This window comes from Chiloscyllium punctatum, chromosome 46 (genome assembly GCF_047496795.1).
Source record: "Chiloscyllium punctatum isolate Juve2018m chromosome 46, sChiPun1.3, whole genome shotgun sequence".
Classification (NCBI taxonomy): domain Eukaryota; kingdom Metazoa; phylum Chordata; class Chondrichthyes; order Orectolobiformes; family Hemiscylliidae; genus Chiloscyllium; species Chiloscyllium punctatum.
Window position 1 is genome coordinate 56,544,672 of NC_092784.1, and position 17,292 is coordinate 56,561,963.

General features: G+C 40.6%; 1 protein-coding gene across 1 annotated transcript in view; it reads left to right on the forward strand.

Annotated features, from left to right (window-relative positions):
* The first annotated feature begins 2,007 nt into the window (after positions 1-2,007).
* The window catches only part of LOC140468136 (complement C3-like), a 116,107-nt gene continuing 100,822 nt past the window's right edge, over positions 2,008-17,292 (forward strand). Inside the window, exons 1-5 of the mRNA XM_072564332.1 lie at positions 2,008-2,137; positions 2,534-2,723; positions 10,440-10,602; positions 12,374-12,444; positions 14,410-14,504. Of these exons, the coding sequence (XP_072420433.1) occupies positions 2,073-2,137; positions 2,534-2,723; positions 10,440-10,602; positions 12,374-12,444; positions 14,410-14,504 (584 nt within the window). The 5' untranslated portion in view covers positions 2,008-2,072. The remainder of the gene's footprint in view (positions 2,138-2,533; positions 2,724-10,439; positions 10,603-12,373; positions 12,445-14,409; positions 14,505-17,292) is intronic.

The window sequence follows — 17,292 nt, forward strand, 5'->3', positions numbered from 1 at the left end:
TGCATTAGTCAGGGGAAACATAGAGTAACAGGAAAATCTGGGTTGGATATTGTTGGGCTGAATGGTCTGCTTCCACACTGTAGGAATTCTAATGGTGGTGAAGGAGAAGTGGAGATATAAAATAGATGTTAATATCTTGAGTTCTTAACCAATGAGATCTGATCTTCAAAGAAATAAAGGTCATGAGCAAATCTTGTGAAATTGTTTTTGCCTACCTTTTCAAGAGTTGAACAGATAATCTAAGGTTGCATGTTTAAGAAGTTGCCATGGTAAATTTTAAATTCAATTTTTATCCTGTCATTTTGAACTAATCAGTTGGATAGTGTTTTACTTTGGTTTGATTGAGATCCTGAGCACTATTTTTGTGACTGCATCGAGCTCCAGCTCAGCATGTGTTCCTCCAACAGTTTCTTGCAGTATGGTGGCTTTCCCAATTTTGCGCAGGCATCAATTGGAGGTTCACTTGGTACCTTCACTAATTATTGTCATCATCTTCGAACAAGACAATAAACAGAGAATAGATCTTCCATCCCAATCTAAAGCTGTTTTTCTTTATATACCTCAATTTTTGAATTGCCCTTCTGTACAAATTACAGGCTACGATCGGGTCCTCACTAGGGGCTACATTCGAAATGTTGACTTCTCCACCTCCTGACCTGGCCTGCTGTGTTCTTCCAGCCTCCTGCCTGTCTATCAGGAACATTAGGCTTCAAACGTGAGGTGGGTGTAGGTCACACAGCCACAATGACAAATCCAAACTTCACCCATTGAAGGTCTGTGATGAACTATGTGGAATCGCTGTTGTTACTGCTCATGTCACCGTTCACTTTATATCTTGTAAAGAGCTACAATCGCACCAACGTGAGAATTGAGGCATGTTAAAACCATGACTGAGTTTCTGGGCCTCTTACCTGGCAAGAATGCAAATCTTGTCTGATTTTTTTAAAAACATATTTTCCCTCCACCTGTTAATGCAGGTTGTGTCCACTTAAGCCCACTCATGACATCAGTACAGGTTGCAGTAGAGTAGGGCTGGTTCAATTCAGCTGTTCCTACTGAGACACTGAAGTTTTAAAAGCAATCCAGTGGCTTGTCTGTACTTTTTTTTGCATTTGGATTTGTCATAATTTGTGTTGCATGTCAATTTGCCTCGTACCTGATGCAAAAAATGAATCTGGCCTGTCGGGACAGCGAAAGTGAGGACTGCAGATGCTGGAGCTCAGAGTCAAAGAGTGTGGTGCTGGAAAAGCACAGCCAGTCAGGCAGCATCTGAGGAGCAGGAGAATTGGCGCTTTGGGCATTAGCTCTTCATCAGGAGTGAGATTTGGTTTCTTTGCAGTTAATCCGCGTATGGAGTCAGCTGTTTTCCGCGTATGGAGTCAGCTATTTCCGCGTATGGAGTCATTTGCTACTAGGGGACACAGCTTTAAATTAAGGGGAGGTTGGTATAGGACAGATGTTCGGGGTAGATTCTTTACTCAGCGGGTTGTGAGTTCATGGAATGCCCTGCCAGTATCAGTGGTGGACTCTCCCTCTTTATGGTCATTCAAGCGGGCATTGGATAAGCATATGGAGGTTATTGGGCTAGTGTTGGTTAGGTATGCTTCGGTCGGCGCAACATCGAGGGCTGAAGGGCCTGTAATGCGCTGTATTTTTCTATGTCCTATGTTCTATAATCATGTGATGAATGCATCGTGGATACATTGAAATCTCCACATTGCATTGACATTAAGCATTCAGAATAATGGTCATTGGTGCATACATTCTGAAGATTTGAGAACAGCTTTTTGGAATGTGTTTGTTCTTCTTAGGTTGCTGAGGTCAAACTCTAAATCCTAGGCAGAAAGCCATTGAATGTCAGGAACTGTTTGCTGTTCCCGGATTTTCGCCAGACTATTGGGTTTTAATTAACCCTTAAACAAACAGCCTGGGCAACAAATGTTTAGACGTTTTAAGAGCAAACAGTGGTACAAATTTCCCAATTGTTAAAAATTAATCAACCTCCGCTAGGATTTTATATAAGTCAGTAAAATTACTTGCGAACGTTTGTCCTGGTGGAGCAGTTGGTCAACATGAGGACCTCGCTGTTACTTGTTGTGTTAGTCTTTTTTCCTGCACTGTGTCAATGTTCCCCTCTGTAAGTATTATTTTTGCTTCATTTGATCCCAACCAGTTTTCTCCATATCTTAATTTATTATAATCCTCCTTCCTCTTCTTTTTTATATGCTTGTCCAACTTCCCCTTTAATGGACCTCCATTATTCACTTCTATTATACCTGATGTTCTACATTGATTATTGTCACAGTTTATAAGGGCGTTCCTTCTTGCAAATTTATTTATTTCGATCAGTTGAGGGAATGGTGCCTTCTGTTCAGTAATGGTTAGAAGACCGATTAGTTTTCAGTTTGCAAACTTGAACTATAACTACACCGGTCCACTTAAGCCATTTCTGAAATCAACGAGGTACATTGTTACGAGAGCATCCTAATAATTGCTTTTCAGGAAATGGTAATTGCTCTGTTTTTCCTGACAGATACATACTGACTGCCCCGAATGTTCTGCGAGTTGAAAGCGAGGAAAATGTAATTGTGGAAGGCCACGATAGCGACAAAGACTTAGATGTTGAAATTCATTTACAATTTTTCCCGAAAAATAATGTCATAATATTTAGAGCTAATGCTGCTTTATCAAAAAATAATAACCAAATCTCAGTGCCTGTTAAGGTAAGTGAACTGAAAAATTAAATGTTTAAAAGGGTTTGTGGCTTTAGCAGTCTTTACTTAGCAAACGCTGGTCTGGGCTTTGTTATCAACATTATGGTCTGGAGATCTTCCTTCCACAGCCTTCAAACTCATAGTCCCTCAATCCCTTGTCCCCATTACCCTTGATTCCCTTAATGATTAGTGTAATGTATTTCAGAGTGTCTTGCCTCATAGTGCTTTGCTGTACTCTCTATCTCCAGCATCACCAAAGAAGAGGAGGAATTGCAGGAGTGATAGGAAACCTATGAGGAGGAAGATGAGGGTGAAGATCATGAGGTGGCACAAGATAGTCATCAACCAGATGAACAGGGCAGGGCATGGTTTGGTTGAGCAGAGAAGTCAGAAACAGCCTTAGAGTCACCTGCTACCAAGATGACTGTTCTGCTCAGAGACATCTTCTGCAAATGCGATGCTTTAATTTACACAGTCAGCTGTCAGGCCTTTGATCTCAACATTAATCATTGCTTGGAATGGACATCAGTTTTCTTAGGTTATGCAATAAAATGGTGACTTCTTGTCTTCACTCTCCTTCTGATCTCATCTCTGTAAAAGCCTGAGATGGGCACACACCATGTCCTGGCACAGCCTTAAGGTTACAACAGCTCTAATATAGTGAACTCATCTGTGGCTGCATGCTCTTAGAGTTTTGCATTACTTATATTAAAGTGGAACTCGCCCAATCAAAAAGTCTCCCTGGTCATAAATTTTGAGCACATTGACATGCTGAGACTGCTCTTCATATGACTTAGTCCATCACTATGCCTGAATCTCCACTGTACCCTTGCACTGCCTGACTCTACTTAGTGATGTACCCACTAGTGTAGGGTATGGAAGTTTTAGATGTTCTCTCCATTCAGTTGCACAATAAACAGAGATATCTGAGGTAGCCATTTTCAATCTCATTGCCTTCGTTTTCCAGCATGGCACACAATTGACCATAGCTTCCTCGTCGTCATTAATAGGGGCATCGAGTCCAAGGACAAGGAGGGGAAGTTGAACTTGTACAAAACACTGATTAGATCTCACTGATTAGTTGAACTTGTACGAAACACTGATTAGAGCTGGACATAGGCAGGGGAAGAGGGGCACATTGTAGAAGTGATGAACACAGTAGCTGGGGAGAAGCTGTTCTAGTTCGTACAAGGAAAAGGGATGGGAGGGCACAGATTTATAGTGATGTGCAAAATAAAGCAAGGGTGATGCAGAAAATATGTATTGGTAGGATAGTCAATCATGAAGAGAAGGTGAGACCCTGCACAGAGGAGGATAGTTGAGATGGGAAATCTCACAACCTTTAAAAGGTACTTTGGCTGAGCACTTGAAATGCCATAACGTTCAAGGCTCTAGTTCGGAAAGTGAGACTGGTGTCAGTAGCAGTGTATTTTTGGTGGTAGAGATGGATGGGCCAAAGGGCCTCTTCTGTTCTGTTCTGTTTAATTCTATGATTCCTTACAGTTTCGTTCAGTAAGCAGGCGAAACATTGGCAGCTGGAGCATAATTTGGGAAAAGGCGAACTTGTCCACTCAGGCAGGAAGGATAGAAAAGCAGGATAGTGTTTTGGATAGTATTCTTAGAGAGAAGAAAGCTGAGCGAAGATCTGATTGAGGTTTCTGCGGGCTGTCTGGACAAAGTAGATAGGTAGAAGATGTTCCTGCTTGTGAAAGATAAAGGAAGGACAGGTCATAGATTTGAAAGTGATGGGGGTGATGTGAGAAAAGATTTTTTCACACAGCGAGAGCTAGGGTCTGGAAGGTACTGTCTGGAACTGTGATGGGGGCAGATTCAGCTGAGGCATTCTAGAAAGCAGTGGATGATTATTTGGCTCATTATGATGTGTAGGGGCATGGAGAAAAAGCAGGAGGTTGGCACAAGGCATTAAAATCTAGTGTAGGCACGATTAGCTAAATGGCATCCTCCTGAACTGTAATGATTCTATGATTCCTGGAGTCTTTAGGAACATGTCACGGATCCTGATTCCTCCCATAAATGTTACCATTCGCCCCCATGTCCTCGAGTATAATCCAGACTGTAATGTCCAACTGATGTGCACGTGGTTATCCGTCAAAGATAATGTCACACCTGCTTTCAATGAAACATTCGTGACTGGCATAGACAGTAATTAATGAGAGCTGACAGAGCAGGGATTATACCTCCGAAATTATGGAGTGCATCAATTCTACCAAACAGTTCATGGACGTTTTCATGCATTTATTGTAGATGGGCTTTTTGATGCAAGTTCTTCACAGGACTGTCATTGCAGGAATTTTGAAACCGGCAAAGTCTCCATCTGATAGAAATCAAGCGATCTCATATTCATGGTTACCTTGGTTTACAGAAGATGATGCTTCCTTTAAACTGAGCTTTTGTTCTGCTGGGAAAGAAATATGGAGTCGCACCGGTATTTTAATGTGAAATCAAACATGACAGGATAGCACAGCGTTGTTTATTGAGAAGGTCTGGGAGTAGATGATGCTTGGACACAGCTGTCAATGACGCAAGATATTGAAACACTTCTAAGAACAGTGTATGTAATGTTCAGTAGTCTAGAAAGGACAATTCAAGGAAATGCCAAAATCGCAGAGTGTGTGATACTGTGGCATTTAGATCTCTGAATAAAGTGAGGAGACTGCCAAAACACTTCACAGTGAGTGCATTAATGCAAAGCTATAATGTCTTGAAGAAGGGCTGATGCCCGAAATGTCGATTCTCCTGCTCCTTGGATGCTGCCTGACCTGCTGCACTTTTCCAGCAACACATTTTCAGCTCTGATCTCCAGCATCTGCAGTCCTCACTTTCTCCTGTAATGTCTTGATCAAGTACAGCACAGAGCAAGTGACTAAGTGCAATGATCCAATAAACTCGCAAAGCCACAATATCTTGTTGTATTGACAGCTCTGATTGATGCTGTCGGTGAACTGGCATCACTGTGTAACTTCTGTCGGAGAAGTTGTGAGATAATGATTGAACTGACGTAATTTGCAGAGACCAAGGTTAACAAACTGATGAGTCAATATTGAGGTGAATGAGTGATGAAGTTAAGAAGGTTCAGGAAGTTCCAAACAGTGAAGTGGACACTGCAGCATTCCCTTAACTTATTCAGCTCCTATGTGACCACCTGTATAGCAGATTTCCAAAACAGGAATAAGTGGAGTGACTGACATTTGATAAAGCTGTAATCTCCAAGACAACTGGTTATGAATTTGGAACAGAAAATATGGTGTTTTTGATATCCAAATATTTCATTCCTAAAACAAAAACTACAAAGAAATTATGGCCACAAAGAAATGTGAACAAACTACGATTTCGCATTGGTTTTTTGTGGAAAACATCAAAATTATTTCAATTCAGGTGTTCAGAGATTGGATAAACTGTGCCCTAAAAGACGACCTGTTTCAAGAAATGTCCATTCTTCTGGACATTAATACAAACCTTTTCCAGCATCAAGTCTTGACTGCGAACACAAATTTAGCCTGATGAACTTGATTATGTGTAAATCTAGAAAACAATTCAAAGTAGATCACTTGAACAATTTGATGCAACTTGAATTGTACATTTCATCAAGAGAATGGATCAGTCTGGATACAGTATACAATGATTGGGCAGAAAATCAACTGCAGTGCAGAAAGCCACTAACAAAGGATTAAAGAAATTGTTCGTGTCATCTTGTTATACACATTATGCATAAAGCCACCACTGGGCTAGACTAAAGACTTCAGACCCAAACAAACATTTTTGATTATTTTAATCAGTAGAATACTTGTCTCTGTAAAATAAGATTATCATAGAGTCATAGAGTTGTATAGCACGAAAACAGAGCCTTGTGTCCAAATTGTCCATGCCGATCACATATCCTAAATTAATCTAGTCTCATTTGCCAGTATTTGGCCCATATCCCTCGAAACCCTTCCTATTCATACACCCATCCAGATGCCTTTTAAATGTTGTAATTGTACCAGCCTCCACCACTTCCTCTGGCAGCTCATTCCATACACGTACCATACTCTGTGTGAAAACGTGGCCCCTTAGGTCCCGAATTTCTCCACTGTCGCCTTAAATCTATTCCCTCCAGTTCTGGACTCCCTCACCTTGGCTATTCACCCTATCTGTGCCCCTCATGATTTTATAAACCTCTAGAAGGTCACCCCTCAGCCTCTGACGCTCCAGCCTATTCAGCCTCTCTCTATAGCTCAAACCCTCCAACCCCTGGCAATATCCTTTTAAATCTTTCCTGAACCCTTTCAAGTTTCACAACATCCTTCCAGTAGGAAGGAAATCGGAATTGCTTGCAATATTCCAAAGTGGCCTGATCAATATCCTGTACAGCTGCAACATGATCTCCCAACTCACTCACTCAATGCACTGACCAATAAAAGCAAGCATACCACATGCCTTCTTCACCATCGTGGGTACCTGACACTCCACTTTCAAGGAACTATGAACCTGCGCTCCAAGGTCTCTTTGTTCAGCAACACTCCTCAGAACCTTACCAGTAAGTGTCTAAATCCTGCCTTGATTTGCCTTTCCAAAATGCAGCACCTCGCATTTATCTAAATTAAATTTCATCAGCCACTCCTTGGCCCATTGTCCCATCTGATCAAGTTCCATTGTACTCTGAGGTGCTCTTCTTTGCTATCCATTACACAATCACTTTGGCATCATCTGCAAACTTACTAACTATATCCCCTATGTTCACATCCAAATCATTTATATAAATGATGAAAAACAGTGGACCCAGCACCGATCCTTGTGGCACTCCACTGTTCACAGGCCTCCAGTCTGAAGAGCAAACCTTCTCCACCACTCTCTGTCTCCTAACTTTGAGCCAGTTCTGTATCCAAATGGCTATGCTTCCTGTATTCCATTTGATCTAACTTTACTAGCCAGTCAAACATGCAGAATCTTGTCAAACGCCTTACTGACTTCCACATAGGTCACGTCAACCACTCTGTCTTCATCAATCCTCTTTGTTACTTCTTCAAAAAAATTCAGTCAAGTTAGTGAGACATGATTTCCCACACATAAAGCCATATTGACTATTCCTAATCAGTCCTTGCCTTTCCAAATACATGTCCCTCAGGATCCCCTACAACAACTTGTCCAGCACTGATGTCAGGCTCACCGGTCTATAGTTCCCTGGCTTGTCCTTACCATCTTTCTGAAATAATGACACCATGTTTGCCAACCTCCAATCTTCTGGCACCTCACCTGTGGCTATTGATGATACAACTATCTCAGCAAGAGGCCCAGCAATCATTTCCTTAGCCTCCCACAGAGTGCTAGGGTATGTCTGATCATGACTCAGGGAATCTATATGCATTTTAAGATGTCCAGCACCACCTTCTCTGTAGTATGGGCATTTTATTTCCCCTAATTCTCACACTTCCTTCTCCACAGTAAACACTGAGGTAAAATATTAGTTTAGTATCCCCCCCATCTCCTGCAGTTTCACACATGGGCTGCCTTGGTGATCTTTAAGGGGCTCTATTCTCTCCCTACTTATTCTTTTGTACTTAATGGAAAACCCCATTAGATTTCCTGATGTCCCTTTTAAGTATACTTCTAATGTATTTTTACTCTTCTAGTTATTCGCTGTCTATACCTGACATGTACTATACTTTTTTTTCTTGTTCTTGACCAAAACCTCAGCATCTTGAGTCATCCAGCATTCCCTACACCTACCAGCCATTCCTTTCACCCTAACAGGAACATAACTGTTTTTGGACTCTTTTTCTCTTTTTTGAAGGCTTCCCATTTCTAGCCATCCCTTCACCTGGGAATATCCGCCCCAATCAACTTTAAACGTCCTTGCCTAATACCTTCAAAATTGGCCTTCCTCCGATTTAGAACTTCAACGTTTAGATCTTGTCTATCCTTTTTCACCTTAGAGAATTATGGTCACTGGCCCCAGAGTGCTCCCCCACTGACACCTCAGTTACCTGCCCTGCCTTATTTCCCAAGAGTAGCTCACCTTTTGCACCTTCTCTGGTAGGTACATCCACATACTGAATCAGAAAATTTTCTTGTGCACACTTAACAAATTCGTCTCCATAACACTATGGCAGTCCCAGTCTATGCTTGGAAAGTTAAATCCCTTACTATAACTGCCCTATTATTCTTGCAGATAACTGAGATCTCCTCACAAATTTGCTTCTCAATTTCCTGCTGACTATTGTGGGGTCCACAGTACAATCCCGATAAGGTGATCATCCTTTTCTTATTTCTCGGTTCCACCAAATAACCTCCCTCGACATGCCCCTAGGAATATCCTCCTTAAGTACAGCCTTACTGTTATCCCCACACACTCTCCTCTCTTGCCCTCTTTCTATCCTTCCTATAGCATCTATACCTTGGAACATTACGCTGTCAGTTCTGTCTATCCCTGAGTCAAGTCTCTGTAATTGCGATGACATCCCAGTTCCATGTTTCCAACTGTGCCCTGAGTTCATCTGTGGAGCCTTTTGCGTTGAAATAAGTGCAGTTTTACTTATCAGTCCTACCTCATTCTCTGCTTTGTTCCTGCCTGCCCTGACTCTTTGACTCACTCCTTTTCCCAAGTGCTTTAATGGACGCGCAGCAAATAAAACATTACCATTCTGGAAAGTGGATACTCTGATTTAAGTATTCTACTCAGACCACTCAGAAGGCTGCCTAGGTATCACAGTAATTAATTGATTGATTTATTGTCTCGTGTACCGAAGTACAGTGAAAAGCTTTGGTTATGAGAGATACAGGCAGATCATAGGAAGCAAGCATGTACAGTTCAAAAAGACTTAGACAAAGGTATGCAGGTTACATTGCACAGGGCGAGCACTCGGGGAGATCAATGTTAATAAGACCAACATTATTTAATGAGAAACAACATAGTATACCACCCATTCTATTGAAGCACCAAGTGCTGATGTACTAAAGCCAGCACAGCAGTGAGATCTTGGATAGACCCTTCCCCTTTTTGCTATTGGCCTTTGAGAGCCTTTGGTACAGTTGCCTGTCGTTTCCCTGCGAATCTCTGACCGTGTGAGGAATGGCAGAGTCCAGAGGCAGGTCTTCTTCACTGGGCTTTGCAGTTACTTAAACATTTCATGTCAGCGCTGGATCGGTTTGTTCATTGCTGACCTGATTACTTGAAGCTGCAGCTCCTCTCACCATCCATACCTGAGCACACTGATTGACTCAGGGCCCCAACATGATGGGGTGTGACTGCCGTCTGCAAAACAGTGTGCATTGGAGAAACTTAACAGGTTTGACAGCATCTGTAGAGAGGAAAATCAGAGTTTGGCTCCACTGACCCTTCGTCAGAACGTCTGATTTCAGAAGTCCAATATCTGCACAGTCCTTCTTTATTAACTTAAGTCACTACAGCACACCCTGTTTGACATGGCCTCCCTGCCTCACGGATCTCACAGGCGTATTGAATCCCACCATCCCATTTGATAAAAAGGACAGAAGTTGCAATGTCAGAGGACCACAACCGCGAAGCATTGTCCAAGGAAAGACCCCTACACAGTGGGATGCCAGAGCCATAACTCTGTAATTGGGCCTAATTATAGTCAAAGCTATTCACTCAGTGCAGGTGAAACCCTAGGAAATATCTAGGCCAAAAAGAAACTGCTGGGGGCGATAGTTGCATAACAACTGTGTTTATTTTGATTGGAACTTCTCTCTATGTTTCTTTTGTAGATACCCAGTGATAGAATTCCCAAAGATACAAAATTACCTGAATATGTGGTGTTGGAAGCAATATCAATAGCATTTCACTTGGAGCGAGTCATCCTTATTTCATATCAAACAGGACACATATTTATCCAGACTGATAAACCAATCTATACGCCAACTCAGACTGGTAACTACGGCTGCATTATTCCTGATATCTCTTTAATATAGAAGTAAAGAACTATGTTGATGGGATTATTTTCAAAGAAATGGAGTGATGTGTCACATTGAGTGGTGTTAGGAGAGGAGGGTAGGATTCTTCTTTCGGGATTAAAGGTGTTTGCATTGAAGCCATACACAGACGCATTTATTCTCTTGAAGGGTGGGAGATGTTTGCTATTCTTTTCCTTAAATGCAACGGATGCTGGATCAATTATTACATTTAAAACCGAGATTAGTAGAATTTTGTTAACCAAATTTATCAACACATGAATATAAGAGATAAGGGTAGGTGTAGGTCGCATTGCTTTCCAAGTCTGCTCCATTGCTCAAACTAATCATAGCTGATATTGTGCGAGCCCTCCTACTTTTCACCCTGCCCCCACATCCATTGATTCACCGAGAGGCCAAAAAAAAACCTACTTTCTCAACCTTTAACACACTCAGTGATGGAGGATCAGCAACTTTTTGCTAATGGGCTCAAGACAGGTAGAAGGAGTAGATCACAAGGTATCCATGATCCCCTTGGATGATGTAACAGGCTAGACAGCCTAAATGACTTCCTCCTATTTCTATAGTACAGCCACATCCTCTGCCATCAGCATAAGGCAGCTCAACCTCGGAGCAGTGATTTCTGTTTCAGCACAGCCATGTTTCTTTCCGTTAGGTTTTCTGAGTCAGATTGCAACTTTGAATTAAATTATAAACCTTTGATCAGCATGTGTGTGTGTGGGTCCTGCATTTGTACTTAATGGAGCCATTTTGTTATGAGTAAGGATAATCTTTTTGATATTCAGTCAGATGGAGACATAAATTAAGATTTTCCCAATGCTGTTGAGCTCTGTGGGATATGAAAAATTCTATGTTTCAAACATACAAGTGGAGCTCCATGACAAGCATCTTAAAATTCAGTCCAATAACCATGAGCAAAATGATGATGTATTTTTTGTTTGTAAAATAACATTGTTTCTGAATGTAATCTGTAATAGCTGTCCAACTTGGATCGATAGATCTTTCACTTGAGGTGGCGTTGTGGTATTTGTCATGGGTCAGTTGTTAGTGCTCTTATCTCTAAGTTAGAAGCTTGTGACTTCAAATCCCACTTCAGGACCTGAGCACAGAAATGATGTCCTTCCTAGTATTTATCCCTGGATCAGCATCGCTAAAAAATAGACAGCTGCACTGGTCATTAACTATGTTGAATTTTGAATTAGCTGTCAGGTTTACTGAATTACAACTATGGCTACATTGGGGAAATTCTTAATTGAGTATGAAATGTTTTGGACTCATGTGGTCATAGAAATGCAGCATTTAACATGGGTGCTGGGGAATATAAACACTCCTGCTTATTAGAATCTCCTATTAGAAAAAAAAGGAAAAAAGAAATAGAAATGCAATATCATTAGCTCCTTACATCCAAGATCAGGTTTTGTGAGGACGACTCTGGTATATTTACCCTGTGTTTGGAGTTTGCACCCAGATCTCAAAAGTCAATGCTTAGCTCACTACAACATTCAATGTCCATCTTATATATTTCAAAAAACTTGCTTTCCTTTGCCTATCTAAAGTTGCCAATGGCAACATGCTTCGCTACTTTTATATACAATACTAGAATTCATTGTGTGATTTTTATCTGCTTTTTAATATTATGTCTTTTATCGCACACAAAGCTTTATTTATTTATAGTTCACTGCAAAAACATACAATGTGAATTCATTGTTGTTTGTTTAATTTTTCCTCAGTTCTTTACCGTTTGCTTACTGTGAACAATGACATGAAGCCCATCAAAAAAACTGTTCTTGCTGATTTTGTGGTAATGTATTTTCTTATATTTCATACAACTGCACAAGACCTTTTTGTCTCATTCATAGGACAGTGAAATTCAGAGCTTCTCAGTATCTCAGTTTGTAAAGGATGGAGCTGAACTAGACAGGTGTCTGGTTAAATCTCTGGACAGAGCTAGGCCAGCTGATCTCAACCTCGATCACAGTATCTGAAGACCCCAAATCGTCCAAGGAAAACCACCCAGACAACCATTGAGAGAGAAGCCGACCCTATAAATAGATTGGAAAGAATTAGTGAGAAGCAGCTCCTTCAGTCAGAGACAGGTTCTCTCCCAATGCTTCTGCGAATAGGCTTGCGATCGTGTGAAGTCTTCAGCAGCTAACATGGGTGGGAAGCAACAAGCAGTGGTGCAGTGATAATGTCACTGGGTGAGCCAACCAGAGCCTCAGGCTAATGTTCTGGGCACGTGTCCTCAAATCCCACCAAGGCAGATAGTGATACTTGAATTCAGTACAATTACAGTCCTTGTGTTATTTTTGTCAACAATCAGAAATACAGAAGATAATGATATGATCATTACAGTATTCATCCACTGAGTGACTCAGATCCCTTTGTACTGCAAAGTTCCTTTACCTCTTTTAATCCCAGAAGTATGGTGCAGAAGGAGGCCATTTGGCCCATCATGCCTGTGTTCCCTAGTGCCAATCTCTTGCCTTTGTTCCAAATACCCGCACACCATCTTTTTTCAAAATAATATTTGAGTGCCACTCATGAATGTCTCAGTTGAACCTGTCTCCACCACATTTCCAGACAGTGCATACCAGACCCTAACTGCTCACTGGGTGGACCTATTTTATCATATGTTATTCTTGCTTTGTTTGCACATGACTTTAAATCCATTCCCTCTTGTTCTCTCTTCTTTTACAAATGAGGCCGGCTATTCCTTATCTACTCTGTCCAACCAGCTCATGATTTAGAAAACCTTAATCAGATGGCCACTCAACCTTCTTCTCTCAAAGGATGCTATCCTAAAATGCTATCTTGCTTTTCTATCCTTCCTGTCTAGGTGGACCAGTTCACATTTCCCCACATTATGCTCCAGTGGCCAATGCTTTGGCTGCTTACTTAACCTAACTGTATAGAATCAATCAGCACAGAAGTTGCCCTTCGGCCCATCAAGTCTCTACGCCAAAAATATTCTGCAAATGATACCAGTCTCACATTCCCTCACTCTACCCATAGTCTTGAATGTTATGACATTTCAAGTGCTTATCCAAGAACTTTTTAAAGGTTGTGAGGTTTCCCACCTCAACTAACCTCCTCAGTGCAGCCTTCTTCTATCCACTTCACAACCTACTCTCCCACCTATATTTGTGTTTTCAGCAGATTTAGCAACATACAGTTTAGTCCCTTCATGTAAGTCATTGACATTGGTTCTGAATGGCGAAGATTTGAGCATTGATTCCTGTCGCACCTCATTAATTACAGCTGAGCCTATCTGAAAATGACAAATTTATCTCTATTCTTTGCTTCTTGTTAACTGCCAAATCCTCTGTCATTGCTATTCTGTTTCTCATTACAACACAAGCCCTTATTTGGTGCAGTAACTTTTGATTTGACATTTCATGGCAAAGGCCTTTTGGAAATCTCAGTACGCCACATCTACAGGTTCCCCTTTGTCTATGTTCCTCCATGAATTCTAAAGATTAACTCAAATATACGTTCTCTTGCAGGGATCCCCATTTTTCTTAAGCACCAAAAACTTAGATTGGGATCCACCTGATACTCTTGAGCCCCTTTGAACAATCTTTGTGTCTTAAAGAAACAAAGTTACTGGTGATTCCCAAACTTTGGGTTCCAATATCAATATTGGAACTCAGTTGGTTGCCATAGTTATTGAGTATTTCATTTTGGTTAGGACGGAATATGTTCGCAAGATGTAGCAAACCTACATCCAGACAGAATATGTTCTCACTGCATATCTTTCTCTCAGAATCCACAAGGTGTTATTGTGAGGAGGGACGAGATATTTGCCAAAGATGCTAGTGGTATTACTGGAAGCACCTTTAAAGTACCCGAGATTGTGAAGTAAGTGGAAAAAGTGTAAAGTACAACCACAGCTCGGTGCCGAGGCATAGTCAATAAATGCTCTTAAGTTGTTCATTGACTTGGCAAGTTCACAGTTTAATGTCTTTTCACAATCATAACAAATACGGAAGCTATTAAATGATACCACAGCTTGTCAACAGTAAACTAATTAAGCTCTTAGCTAATTTTAATAAGATTATATATAATTAATAAATGTTAATTGATCATCATGTGACAATCACGACTAATTCTTTGCAAAGGGCTGATGAAGAGCATTTGCCCAAAATGTCGATTTTTCTGCTCCTTGGATGCTGCCTGAGCTGCTGTGCTTTTCCAGCTTCACTCTGATCTAATTCTTTGCAAAGACTAGTCGCAGTAGGAATGTTACAGTCATAGGATCTAAACTTTAGATACTTGTGTTAGGTTCTCCTGGAGATTAACACAATGAAAGATTATTGTTCTTGAAGTGATTCTGATGTTTAAAATGTGAGAGCCTTCATTTTGTGCATAATGGACAGCAATACGAAACAATTTGATTTGCAGAAGAAAATAATTTGATTTACTCTGGAAAACCTCACTCAAGCTACAACTTAATTGAAGTCATGCAAACAGCATCTTCAATTTGCACATCAACAACAAATATAATGTGGCAATGTGTGATTTGTATTTATATTTCATATCATTTGTAAAGTTTGAATTTTTGAATCTCGAAGTAGTGATATATGGAGTTTTCTGTGTGTCTGAAAAAGTTAGCTATTAACTTGTAAGTGTTTTTGTAACCATGGTAATTTTTAAAAACAGCTTTTAAGGACTTTTTTTTAGGATTACGATGATTCTATGACTCTCTTTTTAGGGTTTTTTTTGCCGTAGGAACTTTTATAAGTGTTACAACAGGGCGGTGAACTCTCCTGCTAATTAAACCAAAAGGTCACCTTGCCTCGATCTGTTAAAGAGAACTCCCAAATTCCACTATTTAAAGAAAAAAAATCAATTTATTCTTTAACTGTAAAAGTGAACATTAAATAGCAACAATTTACAAGTCTAAGCCCCGTTTCTCTTAAATGCTTCTTATCTACCTCCAACTCTATAATGAGATTCTGTTCCAATAAAAGCCCAGATTAAAATTGCATCAACTTAATTTCAAAATCACTGGCTGAAGATTTCCCTGGGTTGTCTTTGATCTTTTGCTACAAAGATGTTACCTTTGATAGAGAGTGCTGGCAGTTACACTGTTGATGGCAGTTACTATCTATCTGACTCTCAAAATGTCTGCTTCTTTATTCCCCAAAAATTGGATTGTCTCATTGGTTTGATGTTGGTAAAAACAATAAATTCAAGCTCGACTGGGTTTTAGTATCCTGGGGCATAAGTTAAACGGATTGGCTAAATTTGAATGGTTGTCAAAACAGCAATCAAAACTCAGGTATTTGTCTCACAGCCAAATATTAGATATTTTCAATTCTACAGTATACATTAAGACTGCTAGCTAGTCACATGGCAGATGCCTGTTAGCTCTCAGTGCAAAACAGCTTTCACTCTCTCTTAAAGGTACAGTACACTCCTTCAACTGCATAACACACCTTAGTAAATATGCTGCAAAGTTTCTGTTAGAAATTTCTAGACCTTATGTACCTGTAAATATCAGTCTGAGAGGGAGCAGTGAGCACAGAGAGGCGGGACATACTACCAGCGCTTCACTGGAGACTCTTAATGTTGATGTTACCTAGTCATGGTGACAAAACGTCTGAAAACAAACCTTCCTGCTCAGTGAGCTAACTTACATATTTAACACTGTGAGTAGGTGTAAAAACCAGTCATAAAAAAAACAGTGATCACACTGTGAGTCGATATAAATACCAGTCTAAGAGGGAGCAGTGAGAAGTGCAACTGGGTATATATACAAAACAAAAACTGAAAGAACTGTGGATGCTGTAAATAGAAACAAAAGCTGAAATTTCTGGACATGCTCTGCAGGTGTGGCAGCATCTGTGGAGAGAAATCAGAGTTGATATTTCTGGCCGCTCACCACCTGGTGTTACTAATGGTGTTCTTGAGAAAATAAGAGCATGGTCTCAGAAGGGAAGAGTCAATTAATGCAAACTTAGGCCTTTTCTGTGACTCAACTAGACATTAGGAGTTTAGAAGTTAAACATTTTCAATTGGAGTTAATTTAACAGTCAGTGAATTAAGAGGTTGAGAGTTATACATTAAAATGAATAGTTTTAGCAAGCACTACCTTGCAACACAGTTTTGTTTTTGACACAGTGGACGAGCGTCTGAGGCCAATTCCTTGCATTACATGGTAACTCCAAATCAATTCATATTCTGCTCCATGCCTTCCCAGCTGACCCTCTGGCTTTCTGAACATCAGATCTCCCCAAAACACACTCTGAGCTCCATTCCACTTGGAATTTTCCAACTACCAGGTAGTTACTTCATGCAGCTTCCATTTGGTCATTTGGTCCAGAGCTTAAAATAAAATTGTACAGTATTCCTGCAGCTCAAGGAAAGGTTTCACAGATTGAAATCTCAGTCAATTTATCCCCACTTGGTTTATTGTCATGTCACTGACTCAGTGCAATCTCTGATTATCATTTGGAACTGCTCACAGATGTTAAGGTACAAAAGGGAGGTGTGAAACCTCTCATTAAATACAGACCCTTCATTCCATTAGAATAGATTAGATTACTTACAGTGTGGAAACAGGCCCTTCGGCCCAACAAGTCCACACCGCCCCGCCGAAGCGCAACCCACCCATACCCCTACATCTACCCCTTACCTGATACTA